Source organism: Primulina tabacum, chromosome 16, assembly GCF_025594145.1.
Source record: "Primulina tabacum isolate GXHZ01 chromosome 16, ASM2559414v2, whole genome shotgun sequence".
Lineage (NCBI taxonomy): Eukaryota > Viridiplantae > Streptophyta > Magnoliopsida > Lamiales > Gesneriaceae > Primulina > Primulina tabacum.
Window position 1 is genome coordinate 13,254,433 of NC_134565.1, and position 19,361 is coordinate 13,273,793.

A 19,361-nucleotide genomic window follows, 5' to 3' on the forward strand; every position below is an offset into this window, starting at 1 on the left:
TGAGTTGTGGTGTGGTTGGGGAGGGTTATTAGCTTTTTATTCTAGTTAAAACTCATGGTGCAAGCTTGGGCCCATTAGCCAAGTATAATAGGCGGCTCATTAAACCCATTAGTTATTATTTAAAATATTTTTCTTAGGAAAGTTTGTGAAATTATTAGCCGAATTCTCAGAAAGTTCCTATTTTCGTTGAAAATCAAATAACGTTAAAAATTACGACTCAGCGTATAAAATCACCTCAAAACTCCTCATTCTTAAAAATATCATAAAGTATCAACCTTATTTTAAATAATTAAAAACAATTATTTAATAAAAATATTTTCTCTTTTTCAGCATTCGGCCTCCGTTCCTCAATCGCATCTTGATTAACCTTTAAAAATACAGTTTTATTCATCCATGTAGAAAAATACATTTTAAATGTGTAAACATGCACACCATATTTAATTCATGCAATTAAAACCATTTAATTAAAATACATAAGAAATTTAATAACTTGCATGCATGTGGTTTACGCGGACCTTCAAATTTTCGAGACGTTACACGTAATGAGGACAATCATTGTATCATGATCATTATCACAAAGGGGGGAGTGTTGAAAATAAGAGCTGAAATTATTGAATGTTGAAAATAAGAGTTGTAAATATTGAAAATTAGTGTACAATGATGTATTTATTTTTGAATTATTTCAAAAGAAATTCAATAAATAGGACTCTCAATTTCTGAAAAAAACGCAAAACTGAGTAGACAAAATTTTATAAAATATGTAATTTAATATATTTATAGATTTGAGATGTTTACTTTTTATCTTAAATTTTTACTTTTAACAAAATTCTCAAATTTTTTGTTATTTTAAAATGAATTATTCGGATGAATGTAAATTAATCCAAAATTTTATAAAATTAATATATTAAAATTTTAAAAAAGTTTAGGCCACATGTATGATTCTGTCCTTGCTCACTCAAATAATTATTGTTCGGATTAGACTGAATAAAAAAAAAACAGATATCTTGAACCCTCTGCCATAAAGGATCACCATTCCTTCAACTTCTCGAGCAGATAAATCTCACCTCTTGTAGGAAAATGAAGCCAAACCGTAGCGAAGTTAAATTAAGCGGAGAGGCGGCGGCGCAAGTGGAAGCTGCCACCAGAGATTACTTTGACCGACTAGCGCCGAAGCGCCCCACAAAGCCTCAGCGGAGCGAACACGACACCAACCATGCTGACGCTTCTTTCTCCTCCAGCGTCAACGACTCCATTCCTGAACTTCTCCAATTTCAACTTCTCGAGGAAGACACTCAGGTATTTCATATTTTATTATTATCAAGAATTTGATCATGTTACAAGGCACTGGCAGATTTATTTTATTATTATTTTGCAGAAATTGCCGGTTTACAGTGATAACAAAGTTGATGATGAGGAGTTTACGGAAACTGAATATTACAGAGACCTCAATTGCGTTGATAAGAACCATCATACTGTATGTATATTTAATATCTCTACAAATTTCAAGTCTACTACTTTTTTTAGTCTTAGAATTATTTAGATCTTTTACCATCATTTGTGTCAGAGGGAATATACACTTATTTTAACATACAAACAAATAATTTAAATCAAAATAACTCAGAATTAATTGTGCAGAAATATAAATACTTGAGCGGTGTTTTAAGACAAAATAATCACTAGAAAATAATTTAAGTTTACAAAACCAACACTGATAATTTTAAAGAAAACTAATTTTCTCAATACGTTGAGAAAACAAATTGTTTTCTAAAAAAAAAAATCAGAATAAAACATATTGAAGAAAGCAAGACATGGTGCCGAAAGCTAGATTATAAAAAACACGATCTTCAGCCACACTTCCAAGTGTATTGTCTGCAGATGTCTCCAACAATCACGGCAACATGTGAAACAATACTTTTCAAAATATCAACGTCCTTGTGAATTATTTTTCTTTGAAGTTACGGCATACAAAAGTGCAAAAGTACGCAGCCACCAAAAAGCAAATCCATTAGCCGAAAAGTTGAAAGTCAAAAGCCAAAATTCCGAAAATCCAAAGTCCGAAAAGCCGAAATCAAAAGTCCAGGCCTTTTCCCTTAGCTTGTTTATCTTATTTATAGCTTCCTTCTCTCTTAAGATTTATCTCCGAAATGAATCTTACAAGATATAAAACAAGAGTTTTATTAAAATGAAACTCTTTTTAAATAATAATATAATATCATAAAAAAAATTATATTAATTATCGCATTTCTAGAAAGAGAAAACCCTTAATTAAATATTTCACACAATATTATCAATAAAGAAAATATATTTAAGGAAAATTATTTTAAAGAATAAATTATATCTTGAAAACCAAGAATATTTTTCTTTTCAATCTCCTATTTTTTCCTTTCTAGACAAAATAAGCACAAACATCATTTTCAATGTTGATTCCATTTTATCTCTCCTTCATGTGAAAATCCATCTCCCCCTGAATGTGAGAGCATATCTCCCCCTAAATTTGATCATGCTAGCATTTGATCATGTTACCATACGTGTTGTTAGCAGTGTTGGCAACACATGAGGCAACACATGAGAGAAACAAACATTCATTGCATTTCATCAACGTAGAGCATAAAAACTTATCGTCAAAACAAAATAACACATGTACAAAGCAAAACAAAGCAAAATGATCACATATCAAAATGATTAATCACTAATCACTATCAGTGTCAGCTTCATCTCCTTCATCGCTTTCTCTTGTTCCCGACAGGCCATATTCAGCTGTTTGTGCAACTCCAGCTTCTCCCGATTGTCCAGAATGGACAACCTCTTCCATAGCCAGCCGGTAGTCAGCAAGTAGATTATCATAATAGAGAAAATCAGGCTTGGCTTGAATTATCTTGGCCAGAGCATGATCCAGCTGAGCCTGAATTGCAGCGGTGGAGAGCATGACATATCCCGTGGGAGCAGCTATGTTCTGAGAGCTTTGTGGCATATCAGTGACATCAGAAGCAGTGCAATACTCAGACCATGGAAGGTCTATCTTTCTGTTTCCGTTAAGCAAGGCATGGACAATTTTCAGAAACTCGCTGACATCTGATGATTGCTCACCAATGTCACAGATGAATCCTTGAGATTCAAGGATGCCATAAATGAGTGAAGGAAATGACAACTATCTAGACTTCAAATCCTCCTTCAGCAAACTAGAGTATTTCCTTAAATGCCAGTCGTCCAAAATTGAGCGTGCAAATCCATATTGAAAATAGTGTCAAATCTTGAGACCTTCTCTTCGCCGTGGAATTGGTTGAGGTTGTCCAGTTGCGGATGACAACTTTGTGAAGACCAAAGTACAGAGAGGTTAGGTTTGCGGCAGAGAGACATCCTGGATGCAAACTGCTGAATTAACCCTCCCGTCAACACTGAAGTGACATCATGAATGTCAGGTTGAGGGCCATTATCAAGATAGGGGTGTCGTAGTAAGAGTTGATGACATTGGGGTTAAACTGATACACCCTATCATGAATAAGCACCCGTCCAAACTTTGTTGACGTCTCATCACCCACTCCCAGTGAGAGGTTGGTATAGAATTAGAGCACATGCTTTCGATAGAACGGTAGTACTGCAGACACACTAGAGAACAAGCCCCGTAGTTTGAGGAAGTTCACCAGATTGTGTCTTGAAAACGCTTCCATGTCTACATTCTTCTCTTCAATAAAATCTCTGTTGGCATACACAGACCACTGTGTTCTAAGGATTTTTCGTTGTACAACTTCGTCGAGAAGGCTTTGCTCAGATCATAATCCTCCCATTTAATGTCGTCTGGAATTTCCTCAACACCCAGGGCAACATCTGGGGCAACATCAGTGCTATCAGTGGAGGTTTTAGTACCTTCCTCAAAAGTTTCATCAGATCTCTTGGAGGAAGAATCAGTGGAGAGTGTAGGGTGGTTTTCTTCAAATTCTCGCAGCATTCCAGAATTTGGTTCTTCATCATAATCTTGATGACCTGAGCCAAGGAGATCTCGTTCTTATCAGATGGAGTTGGTTCCTTTGGGTCAGAGTGCTTCGTTTTCTTTTGTTTTCTTCAAGTTTGCTATCACCTGAGCCAAGGAGATCTCGTTCTTATCATATGGAGTTGGTTCCTTTGGGTCAGAGTGTGCAGCTTCATCAGTAGAAATTGAGAGAGTGTCCTCGGAGGAGCTGCTTACAGCAGGTGGTGTGGGCTTTTTACGAGCCACTAACTCGTTATCAGATTCATCTGAATCATCACTAGAGGTGTTCTCGGGATCAGCCAATGACGGTCTTGAAGAAGACTCACCTTGAGGCGAAATCTCTTTGAAGGAGTGAGATCAGGGCTGAATTCCGCATGTCTTTTTGATCGTCTGATCAGTGGTGGCGGTGAAAAAAACTGGTTCACAGCAGCAAAATCTGGGAGATTTTCCACGTCAATTTCATTCCATGGCTCGCCTAGGGCAATTGTCTCCAGAGGGATAGACGCCTCCTCAACAGGAACAATTTCAAAATTCAAAGCAACAGATGTTTTGGAAACAGGAGCAAGATTCTCCTTGTATCCCGTCTCTCTTCGGATGTCTTGAGGACTATACCCTTGTCCCGCCATTCCTAAAATTTGAGACGAAAATAAATTGAGATATATTCAAGGATGTTGCAGAGAAAATCAAGAAGAGCAAGGTGCTCTTTGGCCGAGAGTTTTGCAGAAATCATGAGTGGAAATATGAAATGTTTTGGATTAAAAGAAAAGTACTCACACACACTGCAATGGTAACAAAGTTAAAATCCGTCAAATTCTAGCAGATTTCTCAGTTTGTTTCCAATGGTAAAAAAATTCTAACAGGTGAAAAATTAACCGAAAATTAAGCCAAGTAATGAGACTTCAATTCAGCATAATTAATTTTAAAAATTATTTTCATATTTAAACTCCTCATCAGTCAATACCACTAAATCATAAAAAATCATAAATATTGGATTTCTAGTAAAATCAAGTTTTTCGCCGAATTTTCTATGTTAAATACTCATACCCTCCTGACTCAACAATATAAACAATATTATGTATATGCATAATATAATTATGCCTAACAATATAATGTAACATAAATAGAAACATGAAACAAGTATGTGATATATTTACAAATGAAGTGTTTCTACTGATTTTGATAACATATTCTGACAACACGTCCAAATCCTAAAAACAATTTTGATTTTCTTGCACACATATAGGCTTGTAAACTATCTGAATATAGCTCTCACACTAGAAGAACGGTTTTCTCAGGACTACTCTAGGTAACTTTTTCCATTTTCTTCTATTTGATTTCTGTATTTAATTCAGAAGAGGTAGCTCTCACACTAAAAGCACAGTCTTCATTGGACTCTTTTAGGCAACTTTTTCCATTCTTTTTCTTCTGACACAAAACATATCATTTTTTCCTTTTTTTTCAATCTTCAAAGGTCACTTTTAATATGAGACAACATCATGGAGTACACGAAAATCCCTCAACTACTTTGTGAATTGGTCAAAGTATATAATGTCCAAGTGTGTTGATTCAAATAAAAATACGGAATTGTCAGCACATCAGAAAATTATGTAACTCAATGAAACACAACATATAACAGCATGGATGTAAATTCAGAATGCTTAATTCCTAAAAATGCAAATGCATATTAGGTGTTGTCTGAGATGTTATAATATCTAAGAAAACATACATAAAGATCGGGATGCACACATGTTAAGAGATTTTCTAAGGTTGGAGAACTCCCAAAATCTAATGTTTTTGTGAATATGTCTGTCAATTGGTTATTTGTACCAACAAATTCCATGCAGATCAATTTTTTTTAATTAAATCTCGAAAATGATGTCGGATGTCAATGTATTTAGTTTGAGAGTGTTGTACTGGATTTTTTGAAATGTCAGTTGCTCTAATGTGATTTCAGCAACATCATCCTTGCCCAATTTCTCACTCGAGCCTATTGGTGTTTTGATGTGTTTAATATTTTCGTTTGCAAATTTTTTAATCAGATTCTTGACATATTTACTTTGGCACAAAAAAATATCATCATGCATTTGTTTAATTTTCAATCCAAGAAAGAAACTTAACTCTCCAAATATGCTCATATTAAAGGTAGAGGACACACATTCAATAAATTTATCAACATGTTTTTGAGAAGATGCACCGAAAATGATATCATCCACATAAACTTGGTAGATAAGTGTTTCACCTTTAGACTTTTGAATAAAAATAGTTTTTTCTACTTCACCTTGTTTAAAGTCAATTTCGAGTAAATACTCGGTAAGTCTACCATACCATGCTCGTGGTGCTTGCTTCAAACCATATAGAGTATTTTTCAACATGTAAACATGATCCAAGTGGTGTGGATCTTCGAATCATTTAAGTTATCTGATATATACTTCTTCACACATAATGTCATTTAAAAAAGTACTTTTGACATTCATTCGGTAGAGTTTAATCTTCATATAGCATGAAATAGCTAGCAATAGTCGGACTGACTCAATACGAACAACAAGAGCAAATGTCTCATCAAAGACAATCCTCTCTACCTATGTGTACCCTTAAGCAACCAACCTTGCTTTGTTCCGAATGATGTTTCCAGACTCATCAGTTTTATTTTTAAAAATCCAATTTGTACCAATTATGTTACCATCGTCACGAGGTAGAATTAAATACCACATCATTTCGAATAAATTGTTCAAGCTCATCATCATCACATTTGTCCAAACCTCATCTTTTAATGCCTCATCGACATTTTTTGGTTCAAAGTGAGATATAAAATAGGAATTTCTAAACGGGGAGTACATGGAACTCATGCATAGTAACCTTGCCATCTTGTGGTAGTCGACATTTTCTTTCTTCCGGGTTTGTATGTCTTCATCCACATTTCCAATGATTTAAGACGATGGATTATTATTCTGAACTTTATTTATTTGGAGTATTTTTTCCATCTTCCATTGGATCATCATCACTTTGCTGTTTATCCTCGGGTACAATCACTTTATAGACACATGTTGTGCTCGGTGTTGCAACATCTGGGGTAACACCTGGATTTTCGTGTGAGATGGAAATTTCCAGGAGGTCATCCACGTCATCCTCGACAATTTTCCTTTTATGATCTTTGCATGTTTACATGTCAGTTCTTCTCCTAATTGATAATAATTATCTAAATAACTTGTGTGTGTCATCACACACAAATTAGTATTGAAACTCTACTACTTAAAATACTGCTAGAATTTTTTTTTGTAAACTAATTTTTGAAAATTACGTTTAAACGAATGCATGCAATAACAACTGTAAATCACACATTTTAAAATAAAAGGATTTTACTATTGGTAAAAAAATGCTGCGGTCTAAAATATGTCAAATCTTCCAACCCTAGACTGTCGTTTTAAAATAGTTCAAATAAGAAGCATGCAAAATCCTGTGAACTCAACATCATAAAAAGCGAAAGTGTATAAAAATATCCATGTTTACTCATAACTTATAAACATAATGTGCGGAAAAATTATGGCATGGATTAGCGTGCGCACATCCAGCTCCGCCTACTCAGTCTTCGGCGCCTCCAGTCTCATCAATATGCTCATCTTCATCATTCACACCTAGTGAGTCTAAAGACTCAACACACCTAAATCATTAAAACAAGTACATATACATTACATGCAATAGTGAAAAGCACTGTAATTAATATACATTTCATGATCTTAAAAGCATGAACTTAAACATATCTCGTCAAAGCATAGCATGTCCAAAAAATGTCTCATCATATCAACATATGTGATGCGATCCTGGTGAAATGGATGAGCTGGTCGGGTGCTCCACCGGATCGAATCAATAATGTTGTTCAGAAAAATGAGCAGAGTAGATGGCTTCGATCTTGACCTGCAAATAAGAAAATAACTCGTGAATTGACGCCGAGAGGTGTCCGGCGTGGCCACTCCGATGCTTAAGTCAGCATGTGAAGAAGGAAGAACACAAGCAATATATGTGAGTGCTTGAGAGTTCAAGGATTTCAGAATCCTTTAAATGAGATGCATACCAGCTATTTATAGGAAGAAAAATCAAGGATTACCTCGATTTGTGCGTACACCACCTACCACTCATAGCCTTTGATGTTGACTTCCTGTCAAGCCACCCTACCTCTGATAGCTTTTCTGACACGCCAAACTCCTGTAGTTCTGACAAATAAGATAGCACTCGAGTGCGGAACTGTTAGCGAGGTAGCCCGGGTAGAATGCCTCCCGAGAGCTTATATGGGAGCCCGGACTTCTGGTTAGCTGGAGAGTTGAGCCTAAGCTTGCAGTTACCCGGCTTCATAAGAATCCATCATGAATAATGACCCTGATTTGGGAATCCATTTGTTATCCCGGGTCATGGATGACCCGGGCTCTTATGAGGATATCAATATGCATGTTCATTTTTTTATTTGAATTCAGATCATTAGTTGTGACATTCGTATCAGCTCTAATCGATGGATCTATCTACGTATAACAGTGGTACTCGGCGGCGGGGACATCAATGACAGTTTTACTCATACACTGAGCCTTGGCCTTACATGTTCGTGTTCGTATTAGTCACAACCAGCTCTCATCCTTCAAAACATATCATCATATTCATCACTTATAAAAATCATGCATATACGTGAATTTCCTTAAAATCAGGCATGTAAGGTATTTTTCATATTTCCAAAAAAAGTCATGTTCACGGTAACGTGTACATTTAAAACATTTAATTTAGTGATCAGGACGTTGCCATGACCGCTAACTGGACCTGGGTGCAAAATGACTGATAAATCGGTTCGGGCACCTGCGAGGGTGCTTCAAACACAATATTCTCAATGAGCTACAATAACTCGTGTTTTAAAATTGTATATACCGATTAATTAGATCGAGTTTGGTTTCAAACCAAGCGGAAAACACTCGAAGTAATCATTCGTTAAAAAAAATGAAAGATTTTAGAAACTAATTACTTGTGTAAACTAATCGAATGAAATACGGGGAATCGGTTCTGGCTTCTATCAGTTCAATTATTGACAGAAATGAACTAATCAAGTCAGTTTAAAACACAGTTAATGAAACGTCTACTGGTTTAAAAGTGCGGAATTTTTTTTATATAAAGCTCACATTTTGAAAATAAGCATTTGAATAAATTGCATGCAGGCAGTCCTACTAAAAATATCATTCAAAAATAATCGTTAGTAATTACAAATAAAATATCATGGAAAATAAGCGAGTAAAAATCCTAACATTCAACAGTGAAAACAACATCGTATAAAATACTCATATATCTCAATATCATAAAATCGTAAATGTGCGGAAAAACATGAGGTCCTCGGGTCGTGCCGCCCACCGGGTCTGCATACTCAGAGTTCAACACCTATCGTCCCCTCGATATCGAACTCACATGCATAGCACACACCTAGTGAGTCTAAAAACTCAACACGCATGTACCAGAAATAACAAGTACGTATACATAGAACACAACAGTGAAAATATACTGTAATCAACATACCTTTCATGAACTTTAAAAACGTAACATAAACGTGTCTTGTAAAATCATGACGTGTCAAAACAGCTTATCGTTAATCGTCATTCATCATTTATCATTTCCTTTGATGAATTCAGTTCATTAGAGGTGACTATCGTACATCATCATTAACGATGGATCCATCATACATAGAACCGCGGTACCCGACGTCTGTCGGGCATTAGGGACATTTTTGCCTAGGACTCAACATCATCATTTGCATATACATTTTAAGCATTTACATATACTTCGATAGTCACAACTAATTCCCATCATTCAAATCATCGTCATTTTCATCAATTATAAAAATCATGCACATATGCAATTTTCATTAAATACAAGCATGCAACGTATATTTTCATAAAATCTTAAAAATCATGATCATGATGCATAAACATTTAAAAGATGGTAAGTTTGTGCTCAGAGCACTGCCAGGACCAAAATCTCACCTCGGGTGCAAAATGACCATTTTGTCCCTGGAAACCCAAAATTTACCGTTTTATCCCTAAACCTCTAAAATTGACCCGAAGCTTACCAAACTCCTCAAAACATCCCAAAACATTTTTAAAATCATTCTTAGACGTAAACTCGAGCCCAACGATTTTAAGCCGAACCGACTCGAAACTTAACCCGAATTTTGCCAACTTTTTACACACCTTAAAAACATCTAAAATGTCCTAAACTCCTCAAAATCAGACCCCTAAGCTCTTCAAACAACCCCTGGAAAGCTGCTGTAAAAATTCTCCAAATCCTCACTCGAACACCCTAGCCGCTCCTTTCTATTAAAAATCGCCTCTAGACTTAGTTAAAGGGACCAACCACTAACCAACCTCACCTAGCCCACCTTAGGACCCTAGTAGGCTCACAAGGCTCACGGCCACAGCCCCGAGCAGTCCAAACCACACGCATGATCTCTAGCTACAATCGAAGCACGAAATGTCTTAACCGAGCCACACCTCAACCTACTCCTTCCCTCAACTCCTGGACCGAGACCGGCAACTCACGACCCTCTCCCAGCCCTGTCACGGACCCAGAGGGTCAGCTTCGGGACCAAGATCGGACCATGCATGGCTGCACACGCAAATCACTAGATCTAGCCCTTACTCACGCTAAATGGATCATCCGCTCGAACACTTAAACCAGCTGGGTTTTGAACGTTACACGGCCCTATAAATCCTCATCTGCACATGGTGCAGCCCCTTCGACGTCACACATGCAGCCCCTTTGCACCAAAATAAAGAACACGTGAGCTGCAACCAAAACCATGAGGTTTCATGCCAAAACCGAAAAAGATAACCATGAATATGCAATAACCGAGCAATTTACAAACATCACATATATCACAGCACATATATGATGTAAATGATGCGAAAATGGAGATACATAGTGTGCCTTGATGAATTCCACGCAGAACATCAAAGAACGAGAGTCGGGGGAGCGTCAGAAGAATTTTTCTTGGAGAAATGAGCTTGGCCAAGACTTGCACCCATGGAGCTGTTGAAAACCAAAAGAAAGATGATGGTGGAAGGGAAAGTATCGGCTGGTGGGTGGGGAATAGGATTAGTGTAGGTTAATACATTAATTAAATAAGTCATCAAATGATAATGAGCCCAAATTTTGATCTAAAAAGGATTAAAATGAATTGGAGCCCATTAAGCTTAAAAGTGGGCCACCCATAAAGTCCAAACACACTCTCGAAAAATATTTCGTTTTGGTATTTTTTGAAAAAATTGTCCGAGTCCTAAAAAAGTCCTACGTTTCGATAAAAAATTCCGCACCGTGGAAAAATATGCTTTAGCGGGTAAAAATACCCAACAAAGCCCATTTCTTTAAAAATACACTTAAAACACCCTATATTAATTAATTAAAATTAATCATTCAATAAAATTATTTTTCCTGAATATCCTCGGTCTCCGTTTCTCGTTAGAACACGAAATGCAACTTAAATTCTTAATGCATGAACTTTAAATAAACCATGACTTAAAAACACTTATTAATTAAATAAACATGCATTTAATGCATTAAACAATTGAATAAAATACAAAAAAAAATTAATAACTTGTATGCATGTGGTTTACGTGGACCTTCAAATTTTCGGGACGTTACAATCTACCCCCCTTAAAATGAATTTCGTCCCTGAAATTCGCTTATCCTCGATAAACAAAAAGTTTAAACTCTTAATTCTAATATCCCAATAATCCACGCTTTCGCTGCGTCACTCTGATAAAATAAGTATTATGTTTTCCTTATGTCTCCTCAATTCTAATTAAATTGTCTACCAAAATCCTCGTTAGCGAATCACAACTTAAAACGACATATGGTGATTTAGTTCTATTCTACTATGACTTCAAATTTGACCTTTCTCGCAATTCCTTATACCAGAATTGGATGTCCAAAATTATCGCACTTTTCTTTTCTTATACTATGCCCATAATGTTCACCAACATATTACATTATCATTTATGCAGTTCGACTTAAGAACCCTTAGCACCAAAATATACTGATCGACTTCTATATTCGGTAATACACTTAAAAGTTAAGTCTTTTCTCAACCCTATAATAATATTAGCCTAATACCCTTGAATCGAATTTTATCTTACGGCACCAGACTAAAGTAACTTAACTATTTACAAGTATATCTCAAATACAAAATTGTTGCAAATCTTTAAATTCGAGAAGCGTTAATCCATATAACCCAAATATACACTATTGATCTTTTACCTAATTAATAAAACCCTTCTAACATCAATCACATGCTTAAACTATTTTTTTCCCAATTACAATATAATTGAGACCTAAGACTCTTCGACTTCATCATTGATTCTTACGTATCCTTAATGCTTAATTAGTACTAGCGTATAAAACTTAATAAGTTATCTTATTGTAGCCTTAGACTAATTATAATAAATCAACTTCACTTATAACCCATAGAGTTCTAGAATCCCTGTATCAAGATTTTAGATTACCTACTCGGTAGAAATCTTAATACTCGTTCAATGGTAACCTATGTTGATCACAACTAATTCCATTTTTTTTTTTATTTCACCCAAAATTTTCGTATGGACACCTATCCCATAAACTTGAAGTTCCAGCTTACACATCCCAAATAGTCTTTAGATACCCTAATTCCGACACTCATATTCACTTAATCATAAGTTTCTTAATGACTTTCCAAAATTTCTCAAGACGAGGTGTCTACCTTAATTGTTACATGCGTTTATCAGGTAACCTAACCATCCATCATACCTAACTTTCTAGAAAAATCTAACCCCAACAAAGATTAAATTTAACTCTTAAGATTATGATTAAAACTTATGTTACATCAAACCTTCCCAAAAATAAGTTAACTTAATGTCTAATCTTATAACTTAACTAAATGATCACATTAACTTAAATTGTTATCACTCTAAATTTTTAATTTTCCAATGCCTTATTCCATCAACTCTTAGATTTTCAAGCCCAATATTGAATCATCCTATAATGCCATTGATTGTCATTCCTTATTACATTATAACACAGATATAGCAAGGTTCTAATTATCTCTTCAAGCTCACATCATCGAAAATTCTTATCATTTAAACCATTCAATTCTCACTTATTGCTAAACTAATCCCCGAATTTCTTAAAAATTGCAAAATTGACTCTTACTTTCCTCGAATATTATCCAATTTGTCCTAAATCTCAAAAATTCGACAATTACCCATAAGTTGTTGGTGTTCCTAATTCCATTTTATATGTTTCTCGTAACATAAAGTTCAATAATTTTAAGCTTATTAGACCCAAAATAAATTCTCATAACCTCGAAAAATTACTGATTTAACCCAAGTGTTCTTCTAAAGTTTGAATTTAATCCTCAAAAATTTCAGAATCTTCAATTTGGCCCTTAAAGTTATTGAAAAATACATTTTTGGCCCTACAACTCTTCTGAATTTGCATTTTTGTCCCCATAAAATTTTCGACTTAGCCTTCTTAAACCTTAAAATTCTCGAAACTCAAAATTTAATCCCAAAGTTTGGTAAATTTGAAAATAGTCCCTTAGAATTTTATTTTTGCACTAAGGTCCTCAAATTATTGGTTATTAAATTAGTTCCTTAAAATTCTCAATTCCTGCAATTCAATCCTTAAGTCCAACTAGGTGGAGCTTGCATTCTAAATAAATTCTACGTTTTTATACTTTCAAAGATCGTCGTACTCTTCGGATCATTAATTCTTACATGGAATCCTCAAAAATTTACTCAACTAGCAACCACGAACCTTTAGTAATTTCTTAGAAATTCTATAAGTCTCAAAAGCATTCATAATATTCACGACTAACTTGTGACCCAAAGAGTAGAACATTGATACTTACTAACCAAAAAAATCAATATAAACAACTAATTTCCAACCTTTCCTAATGCCCAATAGCAAAATTCTTATTCATGTCCCATTTAACCACAAAGCCAGCATGCATGAAAATCATATAATTTCTCACTTCATGTCGCAACATGCATAAAAAAATTTAAAACATCTAATCTCAAAACATAACGACGGTTAAACATGTCTCGTAAATCGTATATCATGCAAACATGCAGGTTATGATATCATAAAACTTTCAAAACATTTAAAACCTTTAAACTTACAGACTTGATGCTTGAAGTTTGAGCTGCAGAAGCTGGCGGTGGCACGACCCTATACATGACCCTTGCTCTGATACCAACTGAAACATCTACTGGTTTAAAAGTGCGGAAATAATTTTTTTATAAAGCTCACATTTTGAAAATAAGAATTTGAATAAATTGCATGCATGCAGTCCTACTAAAAATATCATTTAAAAATAATCGTAAGTAATTACTAATAAAATATCACAGCAAATAAGCGAGTAAAAATCCTAACATTCAACAGTGAAAACAACATTGTATAAAATACTCATATATCTCAATATCATAAAATCGTAAATGTGCGGAAAAACATGAGGTCCTCGGGTCGTGCCGCCCACCGGGTCTGCATACTAAGAGTTCAACACCTATCGTCCCCTCGATATCGAACTCACATGCATCACACACACCTAGTGAGTCTAAAAACTCAACACGCATGTACCAGAAATAACAAGTACATATACATAGAACACAACTGTGAAAATATATTGTAATCAACATACCTTTCATGAACTTTAAAAGCGTAACATAAACGTGTCGTGTAAAATCATGACGTGTCAAAACAACTCATCGTTAATCATCATTCATCATTAATCATTTATCATTTTCTTTGGTGAATTCAGTTTATTAGAGGTGACTATCTTACATCATTATTTACGATGGATCCATCATACATAGAACCGCGGCACCTGGCGGCTGTCGGATATCAGTGACAGGATTACCCATCCACTGTGCCTAGGCCTCATCATCATAATTTATATATACGTCTTAAGCATTTACATATACTTCGATAGCCACAATTAATTCACATAATTCAAAACATCGTCATTTTCACCAATTATAAAAATCATGCACATATGCAATTTTTCTTAAATCCAAGCATGCAATGTACATTTTCAGAAAATCTTAAAAATCGTGATCATGATGCATAAACATTTAACATCATTAGAAACAAATAAACAAGTTTTGATGTATCATGATTTTGATGTTAACAAAACTTGTTCGAGTCCTGATCAGTTTCAGTTTTTGCGTACTTAGGTAAACTCATTAAAAACAAATAAACAAGTTTTGTTAACATCAAAATCAAAAACATGAAATGTTCCAACAATGACCATTTTGTCCTTGGAAACCCTAATTGACCAATTTACCCCTGGACTTCAAAATTTCAACCTGAAGCCAACCAAACTCCTTAAAACACCTCAAAACATATTTAGAATCATTTCTAGACGTAATATCGAGCCCGATTCATAACTTACAAAATTTGTTTTAAAACTTAGACCAGGGTCCCGGTTTTAACTTTAATAAACCCGAAATTTAATCAAACTTTCTCGATTTTTAACAACTACTAAATCATACCCTACCAGCCCTAAACAACATATATCAGACCAATTAAGACCCTAAAAAATGACCAGGTGGCTGGTGGACAGAAACGACCAAGTGGCAGATGATAGATTGAATGCTTCTCATCCAAAAATTTACGAACAATGTATATTGATGTGAATTATGTAAAGAAACGAGATATAGGTGTGCCTTTGCGTTATTACGCTCGAAAACCTTGATACCAACACGTAGAACTTGCACCGGAGAGACGAGGAAGGATTTCTTTGAAAAGCTAGGGGAAAATTCGAAGGAGCTGCTGCAATTCTTTTCAAAAATAACTGCTGGAGATTGAAGGAGAGGGAGGCCGAATGGTGGAGGCAGGGTTAGGGTTTGGGAGGGTAGGGTTAATACGTAAAATAGATGCATAATGGGCCCTAATTAAATTTAATGAGGATAAGTAGGAATCTATGCCCAAAATATTTTAAAATAGGCCCAATAAGTCCAAAAACAGTCTCGAAAAATATTTCGTTTAGGCACGTTTTTAAAAATATTGCCCGAACTTTTAAAAAGTCCTCCGACTTGCTAAAATTTGCGTACCGGTTTAAAATATGACACAGCGAATAAAATACTCCACTTAGGCCCATTTTCGAAAATCTCACTTATTTCCAACATATAATTAAAAATAATTATTTAATAAAAATATTTTTCCTTAACTGTCTCCGGTCTCCGTTATTTGTTCGAGTGCGAAGTACTACTAAAATCCCTAATGCATGAAATCTTAATAAACCATGAAACAAAACACATATCCATGCCATAATCATGCATTTAAAGCTTTAAAAAATTAAACATATATTTTAGTAAAACCCTAAATTGCATGCAGTGAGGTTACGTAGTTCGAATTTCCTAGACCTTAGAATTCCTCCCCCCTTATAAAGAATTTCGTCCTCGAAATTTAAAACGTACTGAATAACTCTGGGTAGCGACTCCTCATCTCGGTCTCAGTCTCTCAAGTAGCCTGCTCCTCGGAATAATTCAGCCACTTGACCTTGACCATGTGGATCACCTTGTTCCGGAGTCTCCTCTCTTGCCTATCCAAAATCTGAGTGGGTCTTTCCTCGAAAAACAGGTTCGGCGTCAGCTGCAGTTTCTGATAATTCACCACATGTGAAGGGTTAGACATGTACTTCCACAACATCGAGACGTGGAACACGTTATGAACTCCTGCTAGATTTGGTAGTAACGCAACTCTGTAAGCTAGTGTCTCAACTCTCTCGAGGATCTCGAATGGTCCTATGAATCTAGGACTGAGTTTGCCCTTCTTTCGAAAATATAACTCCCTTCATCAGTGCTACCTTCACGAAAACATGATCGTCCACTGCAAACTCTAGATCCATGCGTCGCTGATCTTCATAACTATTCTGTCGGCTCTGAGCGGTCTTCATCCTGTCCCGGATCTTGACTACTAACTCTGTAGTCTGACTGATAATGTCTGGTCTGAACTCTACTTTTTCTCCTACCTCGGATCCATGTCTGACACGATGGACATTGGAATCCCATGCAGTCTGTCTATCTCCCTGATATACAGCTTTGTGTACTGAGTCATGGTGAAGGTCTTTTTGATCGGTAGAAAGTGTGCTGACTTAGTGAGCTGATCAACTCTCACCCAAAATGGCATTATATCCTCCAGTTGTTCTCCGTAGTCATGTCACAAAGTCTATGGTAATATTCTCCCATTTCCACAAGAGAATATGAGTGGTATCAGCTTCCATGCAGGTCTCTGATGCTCGACCTTAACCTGTTGACACATCAAAAACTGAGAGACGAAACGCAGAATGTTCCGCTTCATATCCGGCCACCAATAAAGAGTCTGTAGATTCTTATACATCTTTGTACTCCCGGGATGAATGGAGTACGGGGTACTGTGGGCCTCACTCATGATATATGTTCACAGGGAATCACTGCTAGGAACCCACCGTCGGTCATGATATCTGACTATGCCTTCTTCAACTGTATACAACCTCAGGTCCTTAGACTCATCTCTCTGTCTCCACTTCTTTAACTGCTCGTCAGAAGTCTGCCCTGCTCGAATCATGTCCCTCAGTGTCGACTGCGCTGACAGGGTAGAAATACTAGGGGCATCTCCCCTGTCATAAATTGCAAGCTCAAATCTTTGAATCTCTACGTGCAGCGGTTTCTGTACCGACAACTGAGTGATTACTGCATTCTTCCTGCTCAGGGCATCCAGAACCACATTAGCCTTATCCGGATGGTAGCTAATGCCGCAGTCATAATCCTTCACTAGCTCTGGCCACCTCCACTGTCTCATGTTCAGTTCTTTTTGCGTGAAGAAGTACTTCAAGCTCTTGTGGTCGGTGAAAATTCTGCAATTCTCCCCATACAGATAATGCCTCCATATCTTCAAGGCGAATACCACTGCTGCTAGCTCGAGGTCATGAGTCGGATAATTCTTCTCATGGACCTTCAACTGTCTGGATGCGTAGGTTATAACTCTGTCATGTTGCATCAGAACCGCGCCTAAACCGAGCTTCGAAGCATCTGTATAAAGTTCAAACTCCCCTTGCCCTAATGGCATAGCTAGAACTGACGTTGAAGTCAATGCCTGCTTCAGGCTGTCAAAACTCTCCTGGCACTCTGATCCCCAAATGAATTTGGCATTCTTCTTTGTCAAGGCGGTCATAGGCACCGCAATAGAAGAAAAGCCCCGAATAAACTTCCTGTAGTACCTAGCCAACCCCAAGAAATTGCGGATCTCTGTCACATTCTCTGGCGCTGGCCAATCTCGGACTGCCTCGACCTTACTGGGATCAACCTCCACTCCATCTCGGGATATGATGTGGCCTAATAATGCCACTCTGTCCAGCCAAAACTCACATTTACTGATCTTGGCAGACAACAGTATCCTGTAAAGTGTGTAGTACGGTCCTCAGATGCTGACTGTGCTCCGCTCTGCTCTTCGAATATATCAGGATGTCGTCTATGAAAACTATGACGAACTGATCCAAATACTGCTGAAACACGCGATTCATGAGATCCATGAAGATCGCTGGTGCGTTTCTCGATCCATGAAGATCACCATAAGATCGCCCTATGGAGAAAAGCTCAGCCGAATGAATCATTTGTCCAGCAAGTCATGTATCTGATCCTTCAGCTCTTTCATCTATGCAGGTGTTAGACGATAGGGGGCCTTAGAGATAATGCCTGAAACATTGTCCGGGAAAATTTGGGAAAATCCTTACCACCTTGACATCTCAAAATACTCGCCAAAAATTCTTGACAGCCTCTCCTCATGAGCTTCCTTGCACATATGCAAGAAATGATGTGCGTCATCTGTTGGTGCCTGCCTGTCTCAAAAATAAATGGCTTCCCGCTGGACGGTTGGACAGATACTGACCTACGTGGCAGCTCCGTTCGAAAAAAGCCAGTCCATACCCAAAATAATGTCGAACTCTGGCAACGGTAGCAAAATCAAATATGCTTGCACCGTATTTTTTTATAACTGAAGCTCCAATCTCTTCACTAACTGTGAGGTAAACATCTGATCTCCGGACCGAATCGAAACTTCTGAATCCCAAATCCAAAGCCTCTAGTATGATTCCTAGTCTCTTGACAAAAGACTCGGATATAAATGAATGTGTAGCTCCAGAATCTAGCAATGCATACGTCGCTACACCTGAAATACATATCCTTCCTGCGAAAAAACATACCATCAAATCTGATTGTGTTAAAACTTAAAAAAATTTCTATCAGTAATAATTCAAAAATTCTCGAAAAATCATTGATTTATTTCTAATGTTCCGACAAAAATTTCGAAGTTTACGAATAAAATTTTCGGAAATTACAAATTGACCAATAAAGTTCGAATT

At 36.4% G+C, this 19,361-nt stretch overlaps 1 protein-coding gene across 2 annotated transcripts in view; it reads left to right on the forward strand.

The window, feature by feature from the left end:
- Window positions 1-1,001: 1,001 nt before the first annotated feature.
- Window positions 1,002-19,361, forward strand: part of LOC142529376 (uncharacterized) — a 46,400-nt gene continuing 28,040 nt past the window's right edge. For both annotated transcript variants that reach the window (XM_075634903.1, XM_075634904.1), the window contains exons 1-2: window positions 1,002-1,296; window positions 1,376-1,474. In XM_075634903.1, the coding sequence (XP_075491018.1) occupies window positions 1,078-1,296; window positions 1,376-1,474 (318 nt within the window). In that variant the 5' untranslated portion in view covers window positions 1,002-1,077. The remainder of the gene's footprint in view (window positions 1,297-1,375; window positions 1,475-19,361) is intronic.